This window comes from Equus caballus, chromosome 18 (assembly GCF_041296265.1).
Source record: "Equus caballus isolate H_3958 breed thoroughbred chromosome 18, TB-T2T, whole genome shotgun sequence".
In the NCBI taxonomy this organism is placed as follows: Eukaryota; Metazoa; Chordata; class Mammalia; order Perissodactyla; family Equidae; genus Equus; species Equus caballus.
Window position 1 is genome coordinate 66,957,129 of NC_091701.1, and position 20,021 is coordinate 66,977,149.

At 35.6% G+C, this 20,021-nt stretch overlaps 1 protein-coding gene across 14 annotated transcripts in view; it reads left to right on the top strand.

The window, feature by feature from the left end:
* ANKAR (ankyrin and armadillo repeat containing) overlaps positions 1 to 20,021 on the top strand; it is a 65,874-nt gene that overhangs the window by 38,420 nt on the left and 7,433 nt on the right. For 5 of the 14 annotated variants that reach the window (XM_023622184.2, XM_023622186.2, XM_023622187.2 and 2 more), the window contains exons 13-20: positions 1,916 to 2,084; positions 7,432 to 7,673; positions 7,845 to 7,998; positions 8,082 to 8,243; positions 13,376 to 13,482; positions 15,411 to 15,533; positions 18,046 to 18,204; positions 18,917 to 19,034. In XM_023622184.2, coding sequence (XP_023477952.2) covers positions 1,916 to 2,084; positions 7,432 to 7,673; positions 7,845 to 7,998; positions 8,082 to 8,243; positions 13,376 to 13,482; positions 15,411 to 15,533; positions 18,046 to 18,204; positions 18,917 to 19,034 — 1,234 coding nt within the window. Of the gene's footprint in view, positions 1 to 1,915; positions 2,085 to 7,431; positions 7,674 to 7,844; positions 7,999 to 8,081; positions 8,244 to 13,375; positions 13,483 to 15,410; positions 15,534 to 16,275; positions 16,674 to 17,051; positions 17,389 to 18,045; positions 18,205 to 18,916; positions 19,035 to 20,021 lie in introns of those variants that run through there. The other 9 variants (XM_070241407.1, XM_070241408.1, XR_002801292.2 and 6 more) reach the window with 8 other exon arrangements.

The following is a 20,021-nucleotide window of genomic DNA, read 5'->3' on the forward strand; positions in this document are numbered from 1 at the left end:
CTTCATTAATTTTTTCATTGATAATAATATACCACTCTCGCTTACAATTTTCTTCTACTTTTCCGCAATGTTTTTTGGATGAGCATTCTCCATCTGTCAAAAGCTTTTCCTTTTTTTTTCCTTATAATATGTTCGGATAGATCCTGCTCTAGTTCCTTTTAGACCATTATCCATCTTTGAATTAGGTGAGTTCTTTCCGGTCCAGCTATTTGCAGGAAGTGTATGTGGGAAAAGGCCCAGACCCATGTTCTAGGCTAGCAAGAATATGACTTATGCCACAGGGTTGTCTGCAGGGGTCCTTTCAGCTGTACTTTTCCCTAGCCAGCCGAGACTGGTGCATAGTACCTCACAGTGTGGATTCTGTTTCCTCCACAACATGAAGTCCATCTCTTCCTTTTTATCTCACAAATAGACTACTCCTTCCAAACATATCTTGTTGGTATGGTTCCTTATTCATCTTTGCCTTCCTTAATTTTTTAAATTTATGCCAAATTGGTTCACAAAAGAGTCTGCTGCCATCTTGCATACCCATTCCTCTTGTTCCAGACAGGGAATTGTGTGTTTGTTTTTCTGCCCCTCAAAGTAGAGCCTCTCATTTTGGAAAACGGTGCTCTGCCAGCATTTCCTGTGGCCAGTGGTCGTGGAAGATCTCACTCATCCCTGCTGGAAACTCATACACATTTATTACGATTCATCGTTAAAGATGTCTCCTAGCTTCATTGAAAATGTACGTTTCTGCTTCTTATCTTCCCTAATATTCTCACATTATTTCTGTTAGTAGGGAGAAATGCCATCTTTGCTCCATTTAAAATTTAAAAATTATTTGTTGTTAGTGCCATTAAGTGGATTCTGAGCAGAGTGGAACCCTGCCTGGTCTTTTTGTGCCATCCTCGCACCTTCCGGTGCTCTATTAGACAATGCTCTGCTGCTGTTCATAGGGTTTTCATGGCCAATTTTCTCAGAGTAGGTGACCAGGTCCTTCTTCCTAGTCTGTCTATTCTGGAAGACAGACTGAAACCTGTCCATCATTTGAAATACCGGTGGTATTTGAAATACCGGTGGCATAGCTTTCAGCATCACAGCAACACACAGCCAGCACAGTATGACAACCGACAGACAGGTGGTGTGGTTCCCTGACTGGGAAGCAACTCCTGGGGCGCAGTGGTCAGAGAGTCGGATCTTAACCCCTAGACCACTAGAGTTGGCTGGAAATTATATTCACGTTTAAAAATAATATTTTGTGTTGCACAAATATAATTACCAATTACCACTGCAATGTCTACAATGGCAAATATTTCCAAATGGGCATTGTATTCAATTGATCTTACTCAGTTGCTTCACTTTTTAGGCATTTATTAAATGTTACGGTGAACTTGCAGCTTCAATTTATTTTGGCATAAAGGAGGTTATTTTAAAATATATTTATAGGGGCTCGCCTGGTGGCACAGCGGTTAAGTTTGCACCTTCCGCTTCTGCGGCCCGGGGTTCGCCAGTTCGGAGTCCGGGTGCATACATGGCACTGCTTGGCAAGCCATGCTGTGGTAGGCGTCCCACATATAAAGTAGAGGAAGATGGGCACGGATGTTAGCTCAGGGCCAGTCTTCCTCAGCAAAAAGAGGAGGATTGGTAGTAGATGTTAGCTCAGGGCTAATCTTCCTCAAAAGAAAAAAAAAAAATATATATATATATATATATATTTATAGAATACTTACCTTTATATTAAAGCATAAGATATGCTTCAAGTTGTATTATTTAATGTGCCATATCAGTAGACACATTTGTTTGTGGGCATTCATTCTCTCCTAAATAAGCAGATATTTAAAGTAAGAAAGATTATAGACTTGTGTTTCTAAAAAAAAAATTGCACACATCTTAAATAAATTCAATTGTAATTAATTTTTTTGTTTATTTTTAGAATGGGATCCCAGCTCTGATAAATCTCTTACAGTTCAACATAGAAAATGTGTTAGTAAATGTAATGAACTGTATACGGGTATTATGTATAGGAAACAAGGACAATCAAAGGGCGGTGAGAGACCATAAAGGCATCCAATATCTTATCACATTCTTGAGTTCTGATTCAGGTGAGCCTCTATTTCTGTATTATTTTAATGTGACCAGGGATATTAAGTGAAGAAAACACAGGTTTGGACTTGTCCTATATGAATAGATGTCCTGGATTTGTCTTAGAATGGATCTAGACACATGTAATATTACCTAAATATCTGGAACGCTTAAATTTAAACTGCTGGGCTTATAAAAGGAATTGACTCTCATAGTTTTTAAAAGATATTTAAGTAGATATTTTTATAAGTGGAAATATCAGCATGAATAATGAAAATAATGCAGTCAGTATGCCCCGGGACTCGAGTAGATGTCTCCTTGTGTGCATAATACACATATTGATCATTGGAAGCTATTTTTCACGTTCCAACAGGGACTTCAGATTAGATATTTGATCTGCTATTAGATATTTGATACCAAAATTCAAGGTCATCAGGTCATTAGGCTAATTATCAGATCCTGAAGTGCCTGTCAGTACCAAGAACCCCAGAAGCTCTGAGGTCGTTTCTGCAGCCACTGCAAATGATTTGCTGGATTCTGTAAGAATTATCTCATTCTAGGGAGCATACACATAACAGTGTAAACTTCAGATCTATGGTTTTCCCCACATTCGGAGGGATAAAAAAATGGGAGATAAGCTCATCTGTTTTTCTTCCTGCTCAGTTCATCATCTGTCTTTCTATTCCAGTTCTCTAGGAATAAATATGCAATAAATATGTTGGTTAAAATGTAAGACAAGCTTATGGATAAGGGGATTATTTCAGAGGACTTTCTTTTACTATAGAACTTCAAATTTAAGCATCTTCTAAGAACCTCTATAATGTAGTAAATCATTTGAAAGTCCTTTCCCTTCTTTACAAATTCCTAAGGTTATCTGCTCTAAGGTTCCCTCCGTTATTAACTATGCCCTACTTTATCATTTAAGAGAAGCGTTAGAGAGAGCCAGCTTGTATGCATATTTTAAGCATAGACGTTTTACTTGTTTATAATTGTTGTTTATTTTATTCTTTGTGTTTTATCTCCTTAATCAAAATTTAAAGACAGGGACTAAATTTTCCCTCTCCTTTGTCTTCCTCCCAACCTCAGATGCTTGAACAAATCACAAATTATCGAGGCAATTTGAATAAATAAACAATAAATGAATTCATGAATCATTTCTTTTTGGGACTCTTGCCTTATCTGAAACCTAAATCAAAGTGATTTATCCTATATTGTAATTTACATTATCTTCTCACTCCAAGGAAGACAAAGAACTTAATTTTGAAAAAAATTTTAATTGTTTTTTCTCTCCATTTATAATTTATAAATCCTACACTTACAATTTTAGTGCTTTAACAAAAAAGTCTCTTGAATGTTAGCTGAGTTGTTAAGTGGTAGGGGATCACGAAAGAATTTTATTAATTCCAATATCTTCTTAACCATTCTGAACTGCTCTAAGATTTTATGCATTAAGGTAAAATGGCCCCAAAGCAGATTCACGTGCAATTTCTTGAGGCTATAGATTTGTTAACATCTCCTTAGTCTTAACCCCTCTCTCCAGGGGTTCCTCAACCTTTGCCGAGTTGGGATGGTTTTAGGGCTCTGCTTCACCCATCTTTGGCTGCTTGTTTCATAGTCTTCCACAAATGTCTGCGCACATATGCATGTTTCCATTCCTACAGTGCCTCTGACTTCGTCTTTTCTGTGGCACACAATTGTCCTGGTCTGTGTTATTAACAAAGGTTTATATGATACTGCCAGGGAAATTCAAATATTAACAGACAGCATACAGAATGCATTTCAGCTCCAAACCATCTGAGCAAAACTTAAAGAGCCCTCTATCCTTCTGAGAATGATTATTCACACATTTTGCTGCAGAAATGTGTTTTCTCCAGACTCTTTGGGTGTTATATAATATAGCATATCTACTCGTTAACTTCTAAAATCTGAAAACTTTGGAATTCTGATCCCAAAAGTTTCAGATAAAGACTACCTCCGTCATTAGGCTTATTCCACCCAACTCTTAAAGTTGGAGTTCCGTGAGCGTGTGTTCCGGGTCCGCAGTGTTTTTTCACACAGCACACTGTCCGTAGGCAATCTCACTAACTCTTGAGAGCTTGTTATGGTTATAATCTGTTCTTCCCAGTTCTCTATCCAAATCCCCGAGCTCTCCTCTGAGCTTTGGGGCTAGTTTGGATTATTGAGGTGCTAAGTAAAGACAGCCCTCTCCCTTTAGAATTTGGATCCATTTGATAAATAGACGCAGAAATCAAATAGAGATCAAAACTTCAGCCTTATTACTGGAAAGCTTGCTTTGAGAAAACGGCAAAAAATGCCAAAAAGAACCTAAGCCATACATTTTCAATGACTCATTCTTCAAACTAAGAAATTATTTAACTCACTATTCCTTTTACGGGAGGAATGAATAAGTTTCCCGAGTGGGAGGTGAGAGTAGGAATTGCTACTTTTTGGACCGATGCAGGAATATGCGGTAAAAGAACCGTTCCTCCAACACTCTTAATTTTGTCAACCTATCGTGCTTCACAGCGTTCCAAGTATTACTAGAGTGACCTATCTAAAATGCAAAGTTGGGGGGCTGGCCCCGTGGCCGAGTGGTTAAGTTCGCGCGCTCCGCTGCAGGCGGCCCAGTGTTTCGTTGGTTCGAATCCTGGGCACGGACATGGCACTGCTCATCAAACCACGCTGAGGCAGCGTCCCACATGCCACAACTAGAAGGACCCACAACGAAGAATATACAACTATGTACCGGGGGGCTTTGGGGAGAAAAAGGAAAAAAGTAAAATCTTAAAATGCAAAGTTGGTCATATCTTCCCCTCCTTTAAATTATTCAGTGACTCCTTATCCCCCAAGATAACATCCAGATTTCTAGCATTGCCTATAAGCCCTTCTAACCTTCCTACTGCAAAAGGAAATGACCTGCCTATCACTTCCTTCCTCTCTTATTTTACTCTCAAGTAATATTGAACTTATTGCTATTTTCTATTTCTGGCCTTTGAGCTTGCTCCACAAGGTTAAGAACTTTATATTGTTGGTTGGCCACTGTCTCTCAGTGCCTAGGACAGTGCCTGGCATGTAGTAGCTACTCAATAAAATATTTGCTGAATAAATAAATAATTGAATGAGGAAAATATTCACAATAAATAATTAATGTATTTGATATAAAGTAGGTATATAGATTGATATGAACAGTAAGGCCTTAATAGATAGTTGATCTGAATAGATAGTCTATGAGAGAACAAATGCTAGATTTAGAGAGTCTGGCTGCTTGAATCTAAAAACACCTTTTTTAGCCAGCCCTGATGGCCTAGCGGTTGAAATTCGGCTTGCTCTGCTTCAGTTCCTTGGGTTTGGTTCCTGGGCACAGAACCACACCACTTGTCTGTCGGTGGCAGTGATGTGGCGGTGGCTCACATAGAAGAACCAGAAGGACTTCCAACTATAAACAGCTATGTCCTGGGCCTTTGAGGGGGGAGGGGGGAAGGAAGGAAGGGGAAAAAAAAAGGAGGGAGATTGGCAACAGATGTTAGCTTAGGGCAAATCTTCCCTGCAAAAAAATTAAAATAAAATAAAAACACCTTTTTTTTATAGTTTTGACTTTTGGAAACATATTGCTGTCTTACATTTAAAAAAAAACATTAATTCTACAAGGCCACAAGGGGGCAACTAAAATTAAAAACAAACAGAAACAAATGAACCCAATTGTATTTAAATGAAGTAGATAACTAGATTAAAAAAAAAAATACAAATAACTTTTGAACACAGTGCTTTTCTATATTTCCTCAGTCTAGGGGAGAAAAAAAAACTGCAAGCATATCTTGAATTCTTCTTATTAGATTTGTATTTCATACTGATATGAGTGAAATAGCTCTGAACCTGTGTTATAACAAATGAAATGTTATGAACAAATGAATAATGTGTTGATATTATTGGGTTCTCACTGTGAAAATGTGCAGAATATGGGAAGGTAATAAAGAATCCTGTGGGGTTGGACTGGAATTGGAAAATTGGAAATATATGTTTTCCTAGTCTTGTCTGCTAAGAGAGTCTAGAAGCAGTCATACTCCAGAAGCAATGAACACACTTAGTACCCAAATCTTGATTTCTAAATACCATTCCTCATTAAAAGAAACCAGAGCTTCTTGGAGAAATGATTGATTCCAGGGCTGGGGCAGAGCAGGTATGTGGTGAGTCTGAAACATCGTATTATGACAGAAATTAAGAAAATGCTAAAAAAAAAAAAAAAAAAACCCTGATGGAGGTATATCTAAAGGACACATGGGCCAACTTGAAGGACTCCACTGGCCCTTCAAGTTGCACAGTTTTGGACACTGGCCAAATCTTGGGCAATTTGAGTATCAATACAAATAAGGAAATTAATGGATTGTAACTTATTAAATAAAACAGAAATCCAAGAGCTCATATGGATAATTAGATAAACAAGAAAATAAATAGGAAAGTAGGGAGAGCTTTTCTTTATAGTAGAACGCCACCTGACAAATGTGAAGGGAGTGGTAGGTTTGGAAAATTGATATTTTGCAAATATCCTAGTAAAGATGGTTTGAGCAAAAATCGTTAATTGTTGCTATATCTTAGAGGCGTTCTCTGACTTATTTTTGTAACTTTTCTGTAAGTTTTAAAGAGAACAAATGCAGCTGGTTAATAAGCATATATGAAAATGTTCAGACTTGCCAGTAATACAAAATACAAAATAAAATGGCACCATTTTTTGCCTATCAAATTAGTAAAATTTATTTATATATTTATTCTTAATGATAATATTTATACTTGAAAAGATACAGTAACATTGATACTCTCATACTCTGATTATGGAAGGGTAATAGGCTATTATCATTTTTGGAAAGCAACTTACTGAGATGTATTAAGTTATTACAGTAACCCCTAGGACTCTATACTAAGGGAAAAAGAATACAGACAGGAAGGAATGCCTTATGTGCCAAGATTTCTCCTAAGCATTGTTTAAAATAGTGAAAAGTTGAGAAACAACATATATTTTTAAAAATGTGAATGGCTAAGGAAATGTGATACACCCGTTAATGGAATATTTAGGAGACAGTGATGTTCATAAAACGTGGGAAAGTGTTTTACTGGTAAATTGAAATGCAGGATATTGTGTTTATAGTACAACTATACTAAATATGTCTATGACACTATCTAAATCTATAGTCATAAAAAATAGTGTGTGAGATTAAATGAAATGTTTGTGTTTGAGTGGTGAGAATCTGGACAGTTTTATTTATTTTTTCTAAATTTTCTATAAACTCCATAAATTTGATTTTATAATATGGGAGACTAGTGATAATAGTCTTTTTAGAGATTTATTTAACTGGTTCTTGAATTCATTTGAAGACATGTTGAAGGCTGTATCTTCCGCTACAATTGCTGAGGTTGCACGTGACAATAAGGATGTTCAGAATGCTATGGCTATGGAAGGAGCCATCCCTCCTCTGGTGGCTCTCTTCCAAGGGAAACAACTTTGTGTCCAAGTGAAGGGTGCGATGGCTGTGGAATCACTGGCAAGTCACAATCCTTCTATACAGAGAGCATTTCTGGAAAAATCGTTAAGTAAATATCTTTTAAAACTCCTCAAGGTAGGAATTTTATGTTTACTTGTCATTATTCTTAGATCAAATATTCAATATTGAATTTAGTTAAGTGAAAAGAAAGCTAAACCAATTCTAGAATAAACATTTTGTAAAACACGCATTCCTACAGTGTTCACTAAATGCTCATTGAATGAATGGAATATATTTCTTCAATAGGCGTTTCAAATAGATGTGAAGGAACAAGGAGCTGTAGCACTTTGGGCCTTGGCAGGACAAACACTGAAACAACAAAAGTATATGGCAGAACAGATTGGATACAACTTTATAATAAATATGCTTTTGTCACCATCAGCGAAAATGCAGTATGTTGGTAAGTTATTTTCTATGCATAAATCTGCATAATATAGAAAGGGCATTGGAGTATCAGACGTGTTTCTTGCTTTTCTTTACCAGGAGGTGAAGCAGTCATAGCTCTAAGTAAGGACAGCAGGATGCATCAAAATCAAATATGTGAAGGGAATGGAATTTCACCATTGGTTCGCTTACTAAGGATTAGTAAGATAGCTGAAGGCACACTTCTGAGTGTCATCAGAGCAGTGGGATCCATTTGTATTGGTTTGTAAATTTATTCTCAATTTTTAAAATATTAATAAGATATTTCTCTTCCCCTCTATCCCCACTGTTAGAGCCCTAAACCATATTTAATCTATAAAAGGCTATTATATATATTTTTTCTTTCTCCAAGATCTGAATGGGTAAAAGTGGTGTAATTAAGAATTTTATAGCGGTCTTGCTCTTGAACTCTGGTTAGAAAGGGAAATGAGGACAGTGAACCTTGGCTATTTTTACTTAAAATCTCATTTTTTAAGTTTAAGAGAAAAATATTTCTTCTTTTGAATCTCAAGAATGATATGTTTTTGAACATACAGAAGATTTTCTAATGCTGGGGTACATTTTTTTTTTTTTAAAGATTGGCACCTGGGCTAACAACTGTTGCCAATCTTCCTCTTTTTTTTTTTTTAAGGATTGGCACCTGGGCTAACAACTGTTGCCAATCTTTTCTTTTTTTTTCTGCTTTATCTCCCCAAACCCCCCCTGTACACAGTTGTATATCTTAGTTGCTGGTCCTTCTAGTTGTGGGATGTGGGACGCTGCCTCAACGTGGCCTGATGAGCAGTGCCATGTCCACGCCCAGGATCCGAACCCTGGGCCGCCGCAGCGGAGCGCACGAACTTAACCACTCGGCCACAGAGCCGGCCCCCATTTTTTAATTCTAGTCTTTCTTTAATCATTCTTTGTTCACAAAGTGACCACTAAGGCTAGTCGTTCCTTTCATGGCAAAGGAATTAACATTTTGGGATATCTGAAAAATGTGGAATTTTCAGTGATTGACCTACCAAAAATAAAAATTTGTGTTCTTTGCTGACATTCATGAATATATAGGGCTAATTGTAGACTGCTTCTTATAGACAAGAGAAAAAAAATCTTTATTTCTAGTTCATTGTCTTTTCTCAAAAACTAGTCTAGCTGGATAAAGAATGTAGGAATTTGTTCCAAAAAAATTTTTTTCCCTCCTTGCTTGAAAAAGCTACTTTGCAGAAATTCATTAACTGTACCAAGGCAATCAGTCAGATAAAAGAATGTTTCTTTTTTTAGCCAGATATTACAGTATAAATTATAGATATTTCTAAAATTCTAGTAAATGATAACATATACACAAAGATACCTGATATATATGTATGTACGTGTGTGTATTCAATTTCTTCTCATTAGTTCACTCAAAGCTGTCCACATTTGCTGTAGACAAGGGGTTCTCTGGTAGAATTACAGAACAAAACTCTTGCTTTCAAATTCACCAGCTTAGAATGTTGCACAAACACACACCCCTTCCTTTTTCTTCCTCATCATGTTCATGTTTTCTTCAACTTTCTTGAACATATGAGCATGTTTAAAATAGCTGTTTTAACATCCCTGTAGCTAGCTCCTGCATCTCTGTCATTTCTGGGTCTCTTTCTATTGGTTGTTTTTTTTTCTGATTATGAATCATATTTTCCTGATTTTTTGCATGCCTAGAATTTTTTAAATGTTGGGGGTTTTTTTAGCTTTATTGACATATAATTTACATGTAATTAAATAGTTAAATAAAATAAGCAAGAATAAAATATAAAAAAAATTGAAGGGTACAGTTTGCTGAGTTTTGACATATGTATTCAGCTGTGACACCATAACCAATTAAAAAATGAATATAATCATCACTCCCAAAGATTTCATTGTGTCCCTTTGTAATCCCTCCCTCTTTGCACGTCTACCCCCAAATAACCACTGATCTGTTTTCTATCACTATAGATTACCTGCATTGTCTAGAATTTTAAGTAAATGGGATTATACCGATGTACTCTTTTTTCTTCTTTCACTCAGCCTAGTTATTTTGATATTCATCCATATTATTGTGTGTATCAATAGCTCACTTCTCTTTTAATGCTGAGTAGTATTCCATTGTATGGTGTGATGGTTAATTTTATACCTTATGATATATATACATACATATGTATCCTGTTGGTTCTGTTTCTCTGGAAAACCCTAATAAATATGAATATATATGACTTGTTTATCCATGCATACACTGCTGGACATTTAGATTGTTTCCAATTTCTTGCTGTTATAAACTTTTATGAACATTTGAGTACAAGTCTTCATATATATCCATGTTTTTATTTCTCCTGGCTAAATACCTATTAGTAGGATTGCTGGGTCATATGGCAGATGTATGTTTGACTTTTAAAGAAAATGCCAGACTATTTTTCAAAGCAGTGTTACCACTTTGTGTTCCTACCAACAGTATAAGAGAGGTCCAGTAGCTTCAGATCCTTGCCAACACTTAGTATTATAATTTTAGCCATTCTAGTGGATGTGTAGTAAATGTCATTGTAGTTTTAATTTATATTTTCCTAATGATTAATCATCTAGAGTATCTTTCCATGTACTTATTTGTCATTGTATATCTTCTTTGGTAAAATGTCTGTTTGACATTTTGCCCATTTTTTAAATTGCGTTGTCTTATTGAGTTGTAAGCATTCTTTATAGATTCTAGATATAAGTCTTTTGTTAGATATGTGTTTTGCAAATATTTTCTCCTAGTCTATGGTATGTCTTTCCATTTCTGTAACAGGGTATTTTGAAGAGCAAATGTTTTTAATTTTGATGAAGTTTAATTTATTGATTTTTAATTTTTTTTAGTTTTTTGGTTTTGTGTCCTCTTTAAGAAACTTCTGCCAAATGCCAGATCATGAAGGTTTCCTGTTTTCCTCTATATTTAGATATGTGATCAATTCTGAGTTAATTTTTGCATATGACTGAGATTCTTTTTTTTTTTTTTTTTTTTTTGCATATGACTATCCAATTACTTCAGCACCATTTATTGAAGAGATTATCTTTTCCTCCATTGAATTACCTAGGTTCTTTTGTCCAAATTAATTGACTAGCTATTTGTGAATCTCTCTCTGGACTCTACTATTCTAGTTACCTATATGTCTATCTTTATGCTATACTCACTGTTTTAATTACTATAGGTTTACAATAAATCTTGAAAGCAGGTAGTATAAGTCCTTCAACCTTACTATTCTTCTTCGACGTTGTTTTGGCTATTCCAGGTCCTTTGTATTTCCATATTATTTTAAAAATTAGCCTGTCAACTTCTGAAAAATATCTCCTGTTACTTTGATTGGAATTGCATGAAATCTATAAATAAATTTAGGGAGAACAGACATCCCAATAATATCAAGTCTTCCAACCCATAAACATGTTATATCTCTTCACTTATTAAGGTCTTCTTTAATGTCTCTCAGCAAAGTTTTATAGTTTTCAATATACAATTTTTGCACATATTTTGTCAATTTTATCTTAGGTAGTTCATATTTTAAAATCATGCATAAGAAATTTTGATTAAATGCTGGACATTATGAGTTTTAATTTGATAGATGTTGTTTCTTATTTTCCTTGAGAGAGAGTTAGGCTCTGTTCTGGCAGGCACTCTCCTTGGGATCAACTTGATCCTTTTGCAGTTTGATCCTTCTGCAGTAGCTTTTAAGGTTTGGTAGGACAAGTCTAGGGCAGACTTTACTCTGGAACTAACTTAATCTCACTGTTAAAAAGATGATACCTTTCCGAGGTCTCGATCCTTTGTATAGCCCCTGTGTTATAAGGTATCTACATTCTGGCCAGTAGGAACACAAACCATCTCTAGCCCTGTGTGGGCTCTGAGAATTGTTCAGCCTACTGCTTGTAGTGGTTCTTTTCCCAACTTAATGGAGTTTCATCCCATTATTAACGTGAAGATTCAGTCAGAGATTTGAAGGTATTTTCCTTATACCACCACCATCATCATTATCATAAACATTATTATGAAAAACACTCATTTTTTTTTGACCCCACCTCTGGCACATTCACCCGTTGAATCTCCCTACGTATCCTTTTCCCACCTACTCTGAAGTAAGCAATCCTTCTTCGGCACTTCAATTGTACTTTTCTATACCTCTGTTAAAGCACTTATTGCACGGTATTGAAATCGTGTATTTAAATAGTTGCTTCCCCTAGAGAATATAAACTCTTGAGGGCAGAGATTCTAATTCCTCTTTTTAGCCCTACTTCCTACCTCAGTGCCTGGTGCTTTAGGCATTCAATACCTGTCGGCTGAATGAAGAATATTCATGTAATCAGTGTTTGTGTACCTCGCCAGGTAGCCAGCAAGGGAGTAGGGAACAAGGGAAACAAAAGTATCCTTTGCTCCCACTTTCTTCAAACTTCCTCAGATCAGAAGTAGGTGGCTTCTCTTCATTATTCATAGAGAGGCCCAATTTTGTATTTATATTTAAGTACATAAACCCACTGTACTTGTGTTGTGACATTTCTTGGCAATAGAACAGAATTAAACATTAAAATTAAAATTGTTCATACATATCCACTAGAGAGAGATGACAACGTTTCTTCATTGAGATTAGGCCTACAATTTAAAGTAGTACATTATAAAAAGAGACAGTAAGATTATCTTTTTAGTATGTTCATTTAAGGAATCCAGAAATTTTAACCAGGTGATTTGATCTAGTCATTTTTATAAAAATAAAGTTTCTATGGAAAACAATAGAAATCATAAATTTAAGTACTTGCACATAATAATTCTTCAATAAATGATAGCTATTATATTGTTATTCCTCGATAGTCTGGCGTTTCTAATTTCTTTGTTTTGAGACTATTAGAAAACCATTCATACTACTTTTTTTTTTTTGAAGATTGGCACCTGAGTGAACATCTGTTGCCAATCTTCTTTTTTTTCCTTCCTCTTCTTCTTTGTCTTCTCCTCAAAGCCCCCTAGTACATAGTTGTATGTTCTAGTTATAGGTTCTTCTCGTTATGCTACGTGGGATGCCACCTCAGCATGGCCTGATGAGCGGTGCCGTGTCTGCACCCAGGATCCAAACAGGCCTAAGTGGAGCGTGCGACCTTAACCACTCGGCCATGGGGCCGGCCTCGCATCCATACTTCTAACAGTAAATTTTCCATGTTTATTCACTTTGCCTTTGAAAAATTAATTCAGGTAAAATAGTGTCGATATAGCATTTCCTTTTGCAATTTACTAAGCATATTACGCTTGGCACTTTATCAACCAAAAATATCAAAAACCAACCAAAAATAACTTTACCATTTCCAAGATGGAAAAAAATATTACCTGATTGACATGTGAATTCTTACAGGTGTTGCCCACACAAGCAATCCCACTAGTCAACAATTTGTTGTAGAGGAAAATGCCTTTCCAGTACTTATTCAACTACTGAGAAATCACCCTTCTCCTAACATTAAGGTATATATAAGGTTTTAAGGTTTTGTTCTGATACAGGAAAAACTAACAGAAATATCTTTTTAAGAATAATTTGTTTCCTTATGCAAATTCACAAGTATAAAAAATATTTAATCTTTTAAACAAAATCTTAGAAGTTTTAAGCAAAAAAGCTGCTACAATGATAGTAGTAAATTTTATTAAAATATGATTTCTTCAAATATAGTAATAAAGTCTTATGTCCTTACTTATCAAACACGTTTTATTTCTCAGATATTTGATTATTCACAGAATTTCTTCCAGGTATTGGTTGCTAAAACTGGGTGCGCATAACGAGGATGTGTGATTTATGTAGCAACACTTGTCAAATGTAAGGGAATCCTGACAGTGCTACACCATCAAAACAGCCCTACCTTCTACCAAGCAGCCTGTGTTGGCTGGCAGCGATAGTTTTCTCAAGGGTGGACATTACAAAGAATTACTGCGACTTGTTGAAGAGTCCTTCACTCTTCCATTTACTTCTAGTAAAATGTCTTTAACAAAATGACATTCACATCTATTCAAATCCTTTTACCAAGGCTTTGGAAATTCAGGACATCTACAGCTAGCCAGGCAGGAAATTATAACAACAAAAAATAAATTTTCTCTTCAGAATTTAATATAGGTTCTGTTGGAAATGAGAAAATAGAAATAACATGGGAGGAAAATATGTAAGTAAACATAGCATTATTTCTTTTAAGGAATATCTTTGTTACATAAAAGATGTCATACATTATGTGGTTTTTCTGCCTGTGAAAGAGATTATTTTATTACAGGAGTTGATTAAGGAAACAAAAGGAAGGAGCATATGCTAGCAATTTTTTTGGCTTGAATTATATGTAAAAACTACACTGACTTTGAAAGTACAAGTAAATTTCATAAGACTATGGAAAATGCTACGTAAAAATACATTTTTATTTTAAAATGCACATTTTGATGGCAAAAGTTTACTTCACTTGCATCCACCTATATTTCAGTATGTTTTCACTGAGTTCTTAAACTTGTTAAAACAGAACATAAATACGTTTCAATACTTTTCTTCAAATAAGATTCCCTACTAAACAAAATATTTTTGCAATAATAATGCTTTTCAAATTCATAACATTTTACATAGAAATGCATAACGTAGTACTTAAAAAAACTTATCTGTTGAGTCCCAATAGTAAACAAGGTTCATTTACTCCTCGAAGGACTTAGCATGTGCATTAATGACTCCAGAACTACGTGAGGGAAAGCACTCTTCAGTCCTACTCTCCAGTGCTTTGCTTCAATTCATAGGCGTCCCATTAAAGCCTTACAACTCAGTGGTCAGCAGCTAACAAGATGTTCACAAGAGCTTCTTAACCCATGACAGGAAATTAAAAAATAATTTTTTTAGATGTGGAAGGGATACAACTATGCACTTCAGATAATACATAGATAATACCTCACATGTCCTGCTGGGCCTGGCTGCCTCCCCCCATGCCCTCAGATGCAGCTGTGTGGTTGTGCTGGCACACAGAAGGATATTTTCCCAGCTGTTAAAAATTATAAGGGACACTCCTCCAGAAGTTGTGTCACTCTAAATATTAGTCAGAGAATTGGAATCAATGGATTTTTTTTTTTTTTGGTGAGGAAGATTCATCCTGAGCTAACATCTGTGCCAATCTTCCTCTATTTTGTATGTGGGATGCCTCCACAGCATGGCTGATGAGTGGTGTAGGTCTGCACCTGGAATGTGAACTTGCAAATGTGCATCACTAAAGCGAAGTGTGCGGAACTTTAACCCACTCGGTCACAGGGCCAGCCTCCCTCAATGGATTTTATAGTGTCTTGGAATTAGAATATCCCATATAAATGTTTGTATAAAGAAATATGTCATTTGATAAACCATGAGTGAAAAATAAATTAATTTCTGAAAACTACATATTTAGGTTGAAGTGGCATTTTCCCTGGCATGCATTGTCCTAAGGAATGATGTGTTACAGAAAGAATTACAAGAAAATGAAGGATTTAAGTATGCTGATGTCCTTTATCTTCTTCACTCACAAGATAAGGTAATACGTTTACAAAATGTTAAAGCTCATTTAGAAGAAAATGGTTTTTAGACCACAGCCTCAAATTATCATCAAGTCTTTTTCACGGCAATATTTAAATGCATTACTTAAGAAATGTAAAATCTCCTTGGTAGGGTTTGTAATGATGGAATAATATTGTTCCATATTTTTCATAGTTGTCACATTCCATCTTTAAAATATAGCAATTTTCATGCTTGGTGAAGAGCCAAAAACCAAATCTCTCTTGGATAAAATTTTAACCTAATTTTATGACCTTTCAATACTCAGCCATCTGCTTCTTATTCTATTAAGAATATTCTAATATCTTATTCTAGAGTGGTGCTCCTCAAAGTCTTTATTATGAAGGAATAGCTTTTTCCCAGCAGTCTGTTATAGGGAGATAAATTTTTAAAAGCCAAACTTTAAATTTTGAAATAATTTTAGACTTTCCAAAAATGTGCAAAAATAGCACAGTGTGTTCTGACATATCCTTTGTCCAGCTTTTCTGGATGTCAACGAGGAAATTAAAATGGATACAACACCATTAACTAATCTGCAGACCTTATTTAAATTTTGCCAATTTTCTCCCCAATGTCCTTTTTCTGTTCCAGAATCCAATCCAGAATCCCACATTGCATCTAGTTGTCATGTCTCTTTAGTCTCCTTCAGTCTGTGAAACTCAGTCCTTTGTCTTTCATGATTTCAAGTCTTTTCATGATTTTGACATTTTTGATGAGTCCAGGCCAAGTTATTTTACAGAATGTCCCTCAGTTCGAATTATCTGATGTCTTCTCGTGACTACATTGAGGTCATGGATTTTGGCAAGACTACCAGAGAAGTGATGTGGTCTTCTTTACTCACCCTCCCAGTGCATCATTTCAAAGGGTACATGATGTTATGTCTCGTAACTGGCAATGCTAACTTTGGGTACTTGGTTAAAGTAGTGTCTACCAATAAAGAATTTTACTCTACTGTGGTACACAAAAAGATGAAGTGCTGAGGTAATTACATGGGGAATAATAGGGTGAGGACACTGAATTCATGTCTGACTGACTCTCTGAGCCACCTTTCTTCCCTCTCTCCTCTTCCTTTCACATTTTACTCTCACTACCCTAGTCCTCAGGTACATGCCTTCTTCTCCCTTTTCTTCTACTGCTCATTCCACACTCACTCATTCTCCTTTTCCTCCCAGCCTCTTACCACCGGCTTCACTCTCTGGCCCCTTTTCCTTTGACTGTACCTAATACCTTTCTTCTCGCTTATGGCCAGGTGACTACTTTGTGCGTACTTAATTTTATTACAGAAAATTTCAAACATATATAGAATGAGAGAGTAGCATAATGAACTTAAATATTCCCATGACCCAGCTTCAGCAATTATCAACTCATGGCCAGCCTTATTTCATCTAAATACCCTCTCACTCTCCTTATATTATTTTTGAAGCAAATCTCAGGCATCATATAATTTTATCTGTAAATATTTCTCTATGTACATATAGCATTTTTTTCTTTTTTTAAGGAAGATCAGCCCTGAGCTAACATCTGCTGCCAATCCTCCTCTTTTTGCTGAGGAAGACTGGCCCTGAGCTAACATCCGTGCCCATCTTCCTCTACTTTATATGTGGGACGCCTGCCACAGCATGGCTTGATGAGCGGTGCCATGTCCACACCCGGGATCCGAACTGGTGGACCCCCCGCCGCCGAAGCGGAACGCGCGAACTTAGCTGCTGCGCCACCGGGCCGGCCCCCGTATAGCATTTTTATATAATGATTAGTAGTGGCAGAAGAAAACTCACTAAGATTAGTAGTTCTCTCTCTCGCTGTACTATACTGTTCAAATAAAATAGTGAAAATAAGATTTAGTGATATAATTCTATCTTTTGGATCTTTCTGGAAGACCTACCATACGTGTTCATCTTTGGCAAGTGGGCTGACTCTAAGGGAGAATTTGGTTTTGCTCTATTTACCCAGTCCCAGAGTGTTAAAATGTGATTTTTAAAAGTAAATCATTTTTCTTTTATTCCCTGTTAGAATATAATAGAATTTTACAAGTGATCTTATATTAAAAGATGATAGAGATCATCCCACAATGCATAAAATACAACATATAGATAGCATGCTATACAAGGGAAGTTTTGATTTATCAACTCTACTTTGAAATGTTGAAATGGAAATAAAAATATGTTGAAACAAAAAAGTTGAGGGTCAATGAAATTATGGAGTTTCCTGTTACTGTTTAGGTATTTATCCACATAATCAGTAATCTAACATTCCCTTTGAAAATTAAATTTTTTCCTCTTTTCTTCTTCCTGATATCACAACTAATTATCTATTTTCTCTGTTCAGTAACGTTCTGGGGTAAGTTTATTATCTGTTTTTACTGATAGTGTCATCTTTTACTTCCAGATATAGGAATGCAATATATTTTAATGGGCAAGAATTCAAAACCTATTAACTTGAGCAACATAAAAAGGAAATAAGTTAAAGATAATGCATGTTTCTCCTATTTCTAGGATATTTGTTTAAGAGCAGGCTATGCATTAACCCTTTTTGCCTTCAATAATCGCTTTCAACAATACTTAATACTGGAAAGTGGAATAATGACCATATCAATTTTTGAACCTTTTCTTGAATCAACAATTGAAACTGAGAAGGTGATGGCAGCATTTCAGGTATAAAACTAGAGGTTAAAACTTCAAATCAATAACTATCTCTTTTTAGTGAAAACTTAAAAATTAGAAAAATTTTTAGATCTGGAAAAATGTTTACTGGTTTGTAGAATTCACAGTAGTTTTTACACCAACCCCCTCAACCTCATAAAAACTCTATTATCTATGCGAATTTCTTCATTTATATAGAATTTTACAAGTTACAAGGAGCTTTTGCCTTATACCTCATCCGATGCTTATTACAACCCGGACAGTTTGATAGGCAGACCGTAGTATTTTCCTCCTCCACCTCTACAAGGAAATAGGTAGAAAAACATGGTAGCTTCCAAGCAAGTTTTCTAACTGCAAATCTTTAACTGATCACACTGATTCTTCAACCTGCGACAACTATATGTATCCGGGTTCTTCTTAGTCATATTCTTTCTCTTCTGTTTCTAGCCTATGACCTTTAGGAGAAGTATTTTCTATGAACCCACACGTCAAGGATGCAAAAGTTGCAAACACTGTAAAAAGAAGAATATGGCCTATTATAGTTACTGCAATGATCAGACAGGCACAAGTACTCTAGCTCCTCCCCTCCCACCGGCTTCTCTTCTATTGAATCATAACCAATTACCCCTCCTAGCTTCCTTAGAAGTACCCCCAAAAACATAAAAGCTTAATAAGAGAAGCTGCATAGAAAATGTTCAATGATTCTATGCTTTTTTGTTTTTAGATTATCGTATTGGCTAAAGTCATTATAGATGTGGACCACATTACTTTGTCTGCAAGAGGTGTTACTATTTTAGTTGACAGTCTGTATTCAGCTCATTCTGCTACCACTGCCTTGACAGGTAGGAAATAAGTAGAAGCTAATTGTATCCACATAAAACTATTTTCAAAAAAATGTTTTTTGTAATATGAGCAATGACAAAATAATAAGCCTGATGCTCTGTCACACGGTTTGAAGAATGAACTCACGTAAGCCCACGTGGAACTCCACAGTAAGTCTACATGGAATAATGGGAGTCTACTCTGCACCCCAAATAGGAGCAGAGTTAACCCAGAACATGGCCTTTTTGATTTCCTAATTACTTTTTCAAATGCTTATCATTTTTTCCAGAATACAAAATAAGAGTTCAACTATGAGCTACCAACAAAATAATTTACACACTGATTTATAATAGTGGCAGATTTATACTGATATAGCTCTGTCTTGTTTCCTTTTGACCAATTGTGCACATTTTGCTAACATGTCAGAGTTCTCTGCATTGCTATGCAATATAACAAAGCAAAATGGCCCAATAGAGTTCTTGACACACTTAATGCTAATTATGTAACTATGTCTACTCCAGACCTGACTTTCCAGATGATCAATAAGTTAACTAACTTGATATATCACTCTCAGCGCAACAGAAAACAGTATCAAAACGACAACCACGTGGAATGACTACTACCAAAAAACAAATAAATAAGGTATTTGTTTTTTAACTGAAATGGATCACTGAAGGCAACAAAGGAAATTGAAGGAGTGAAATGGAAAGAATTGAAGCAAATGGCATTGAAGGAAAATTCAAGCAAACACAAACTTTCTGATGAAACTAGTTGGGAAAAAGACATTTAAAAGTAGTTATTACCTATACTTTTATCTAAATAACATTCTTAATTCAATGTCATAGTAATTCTATGACTCCGAAAAACAATTATAGTGGGTTAAAATTTTATTCCACAAACTCTTGTGTGCAAGAAATGCCATATTATACTAGTTTCCAAAGATTCATTTCCCCAGGCTGGTAGGAATTGAATCTCAAAAATTACTAGACTTTCTTGGCACTCCACCA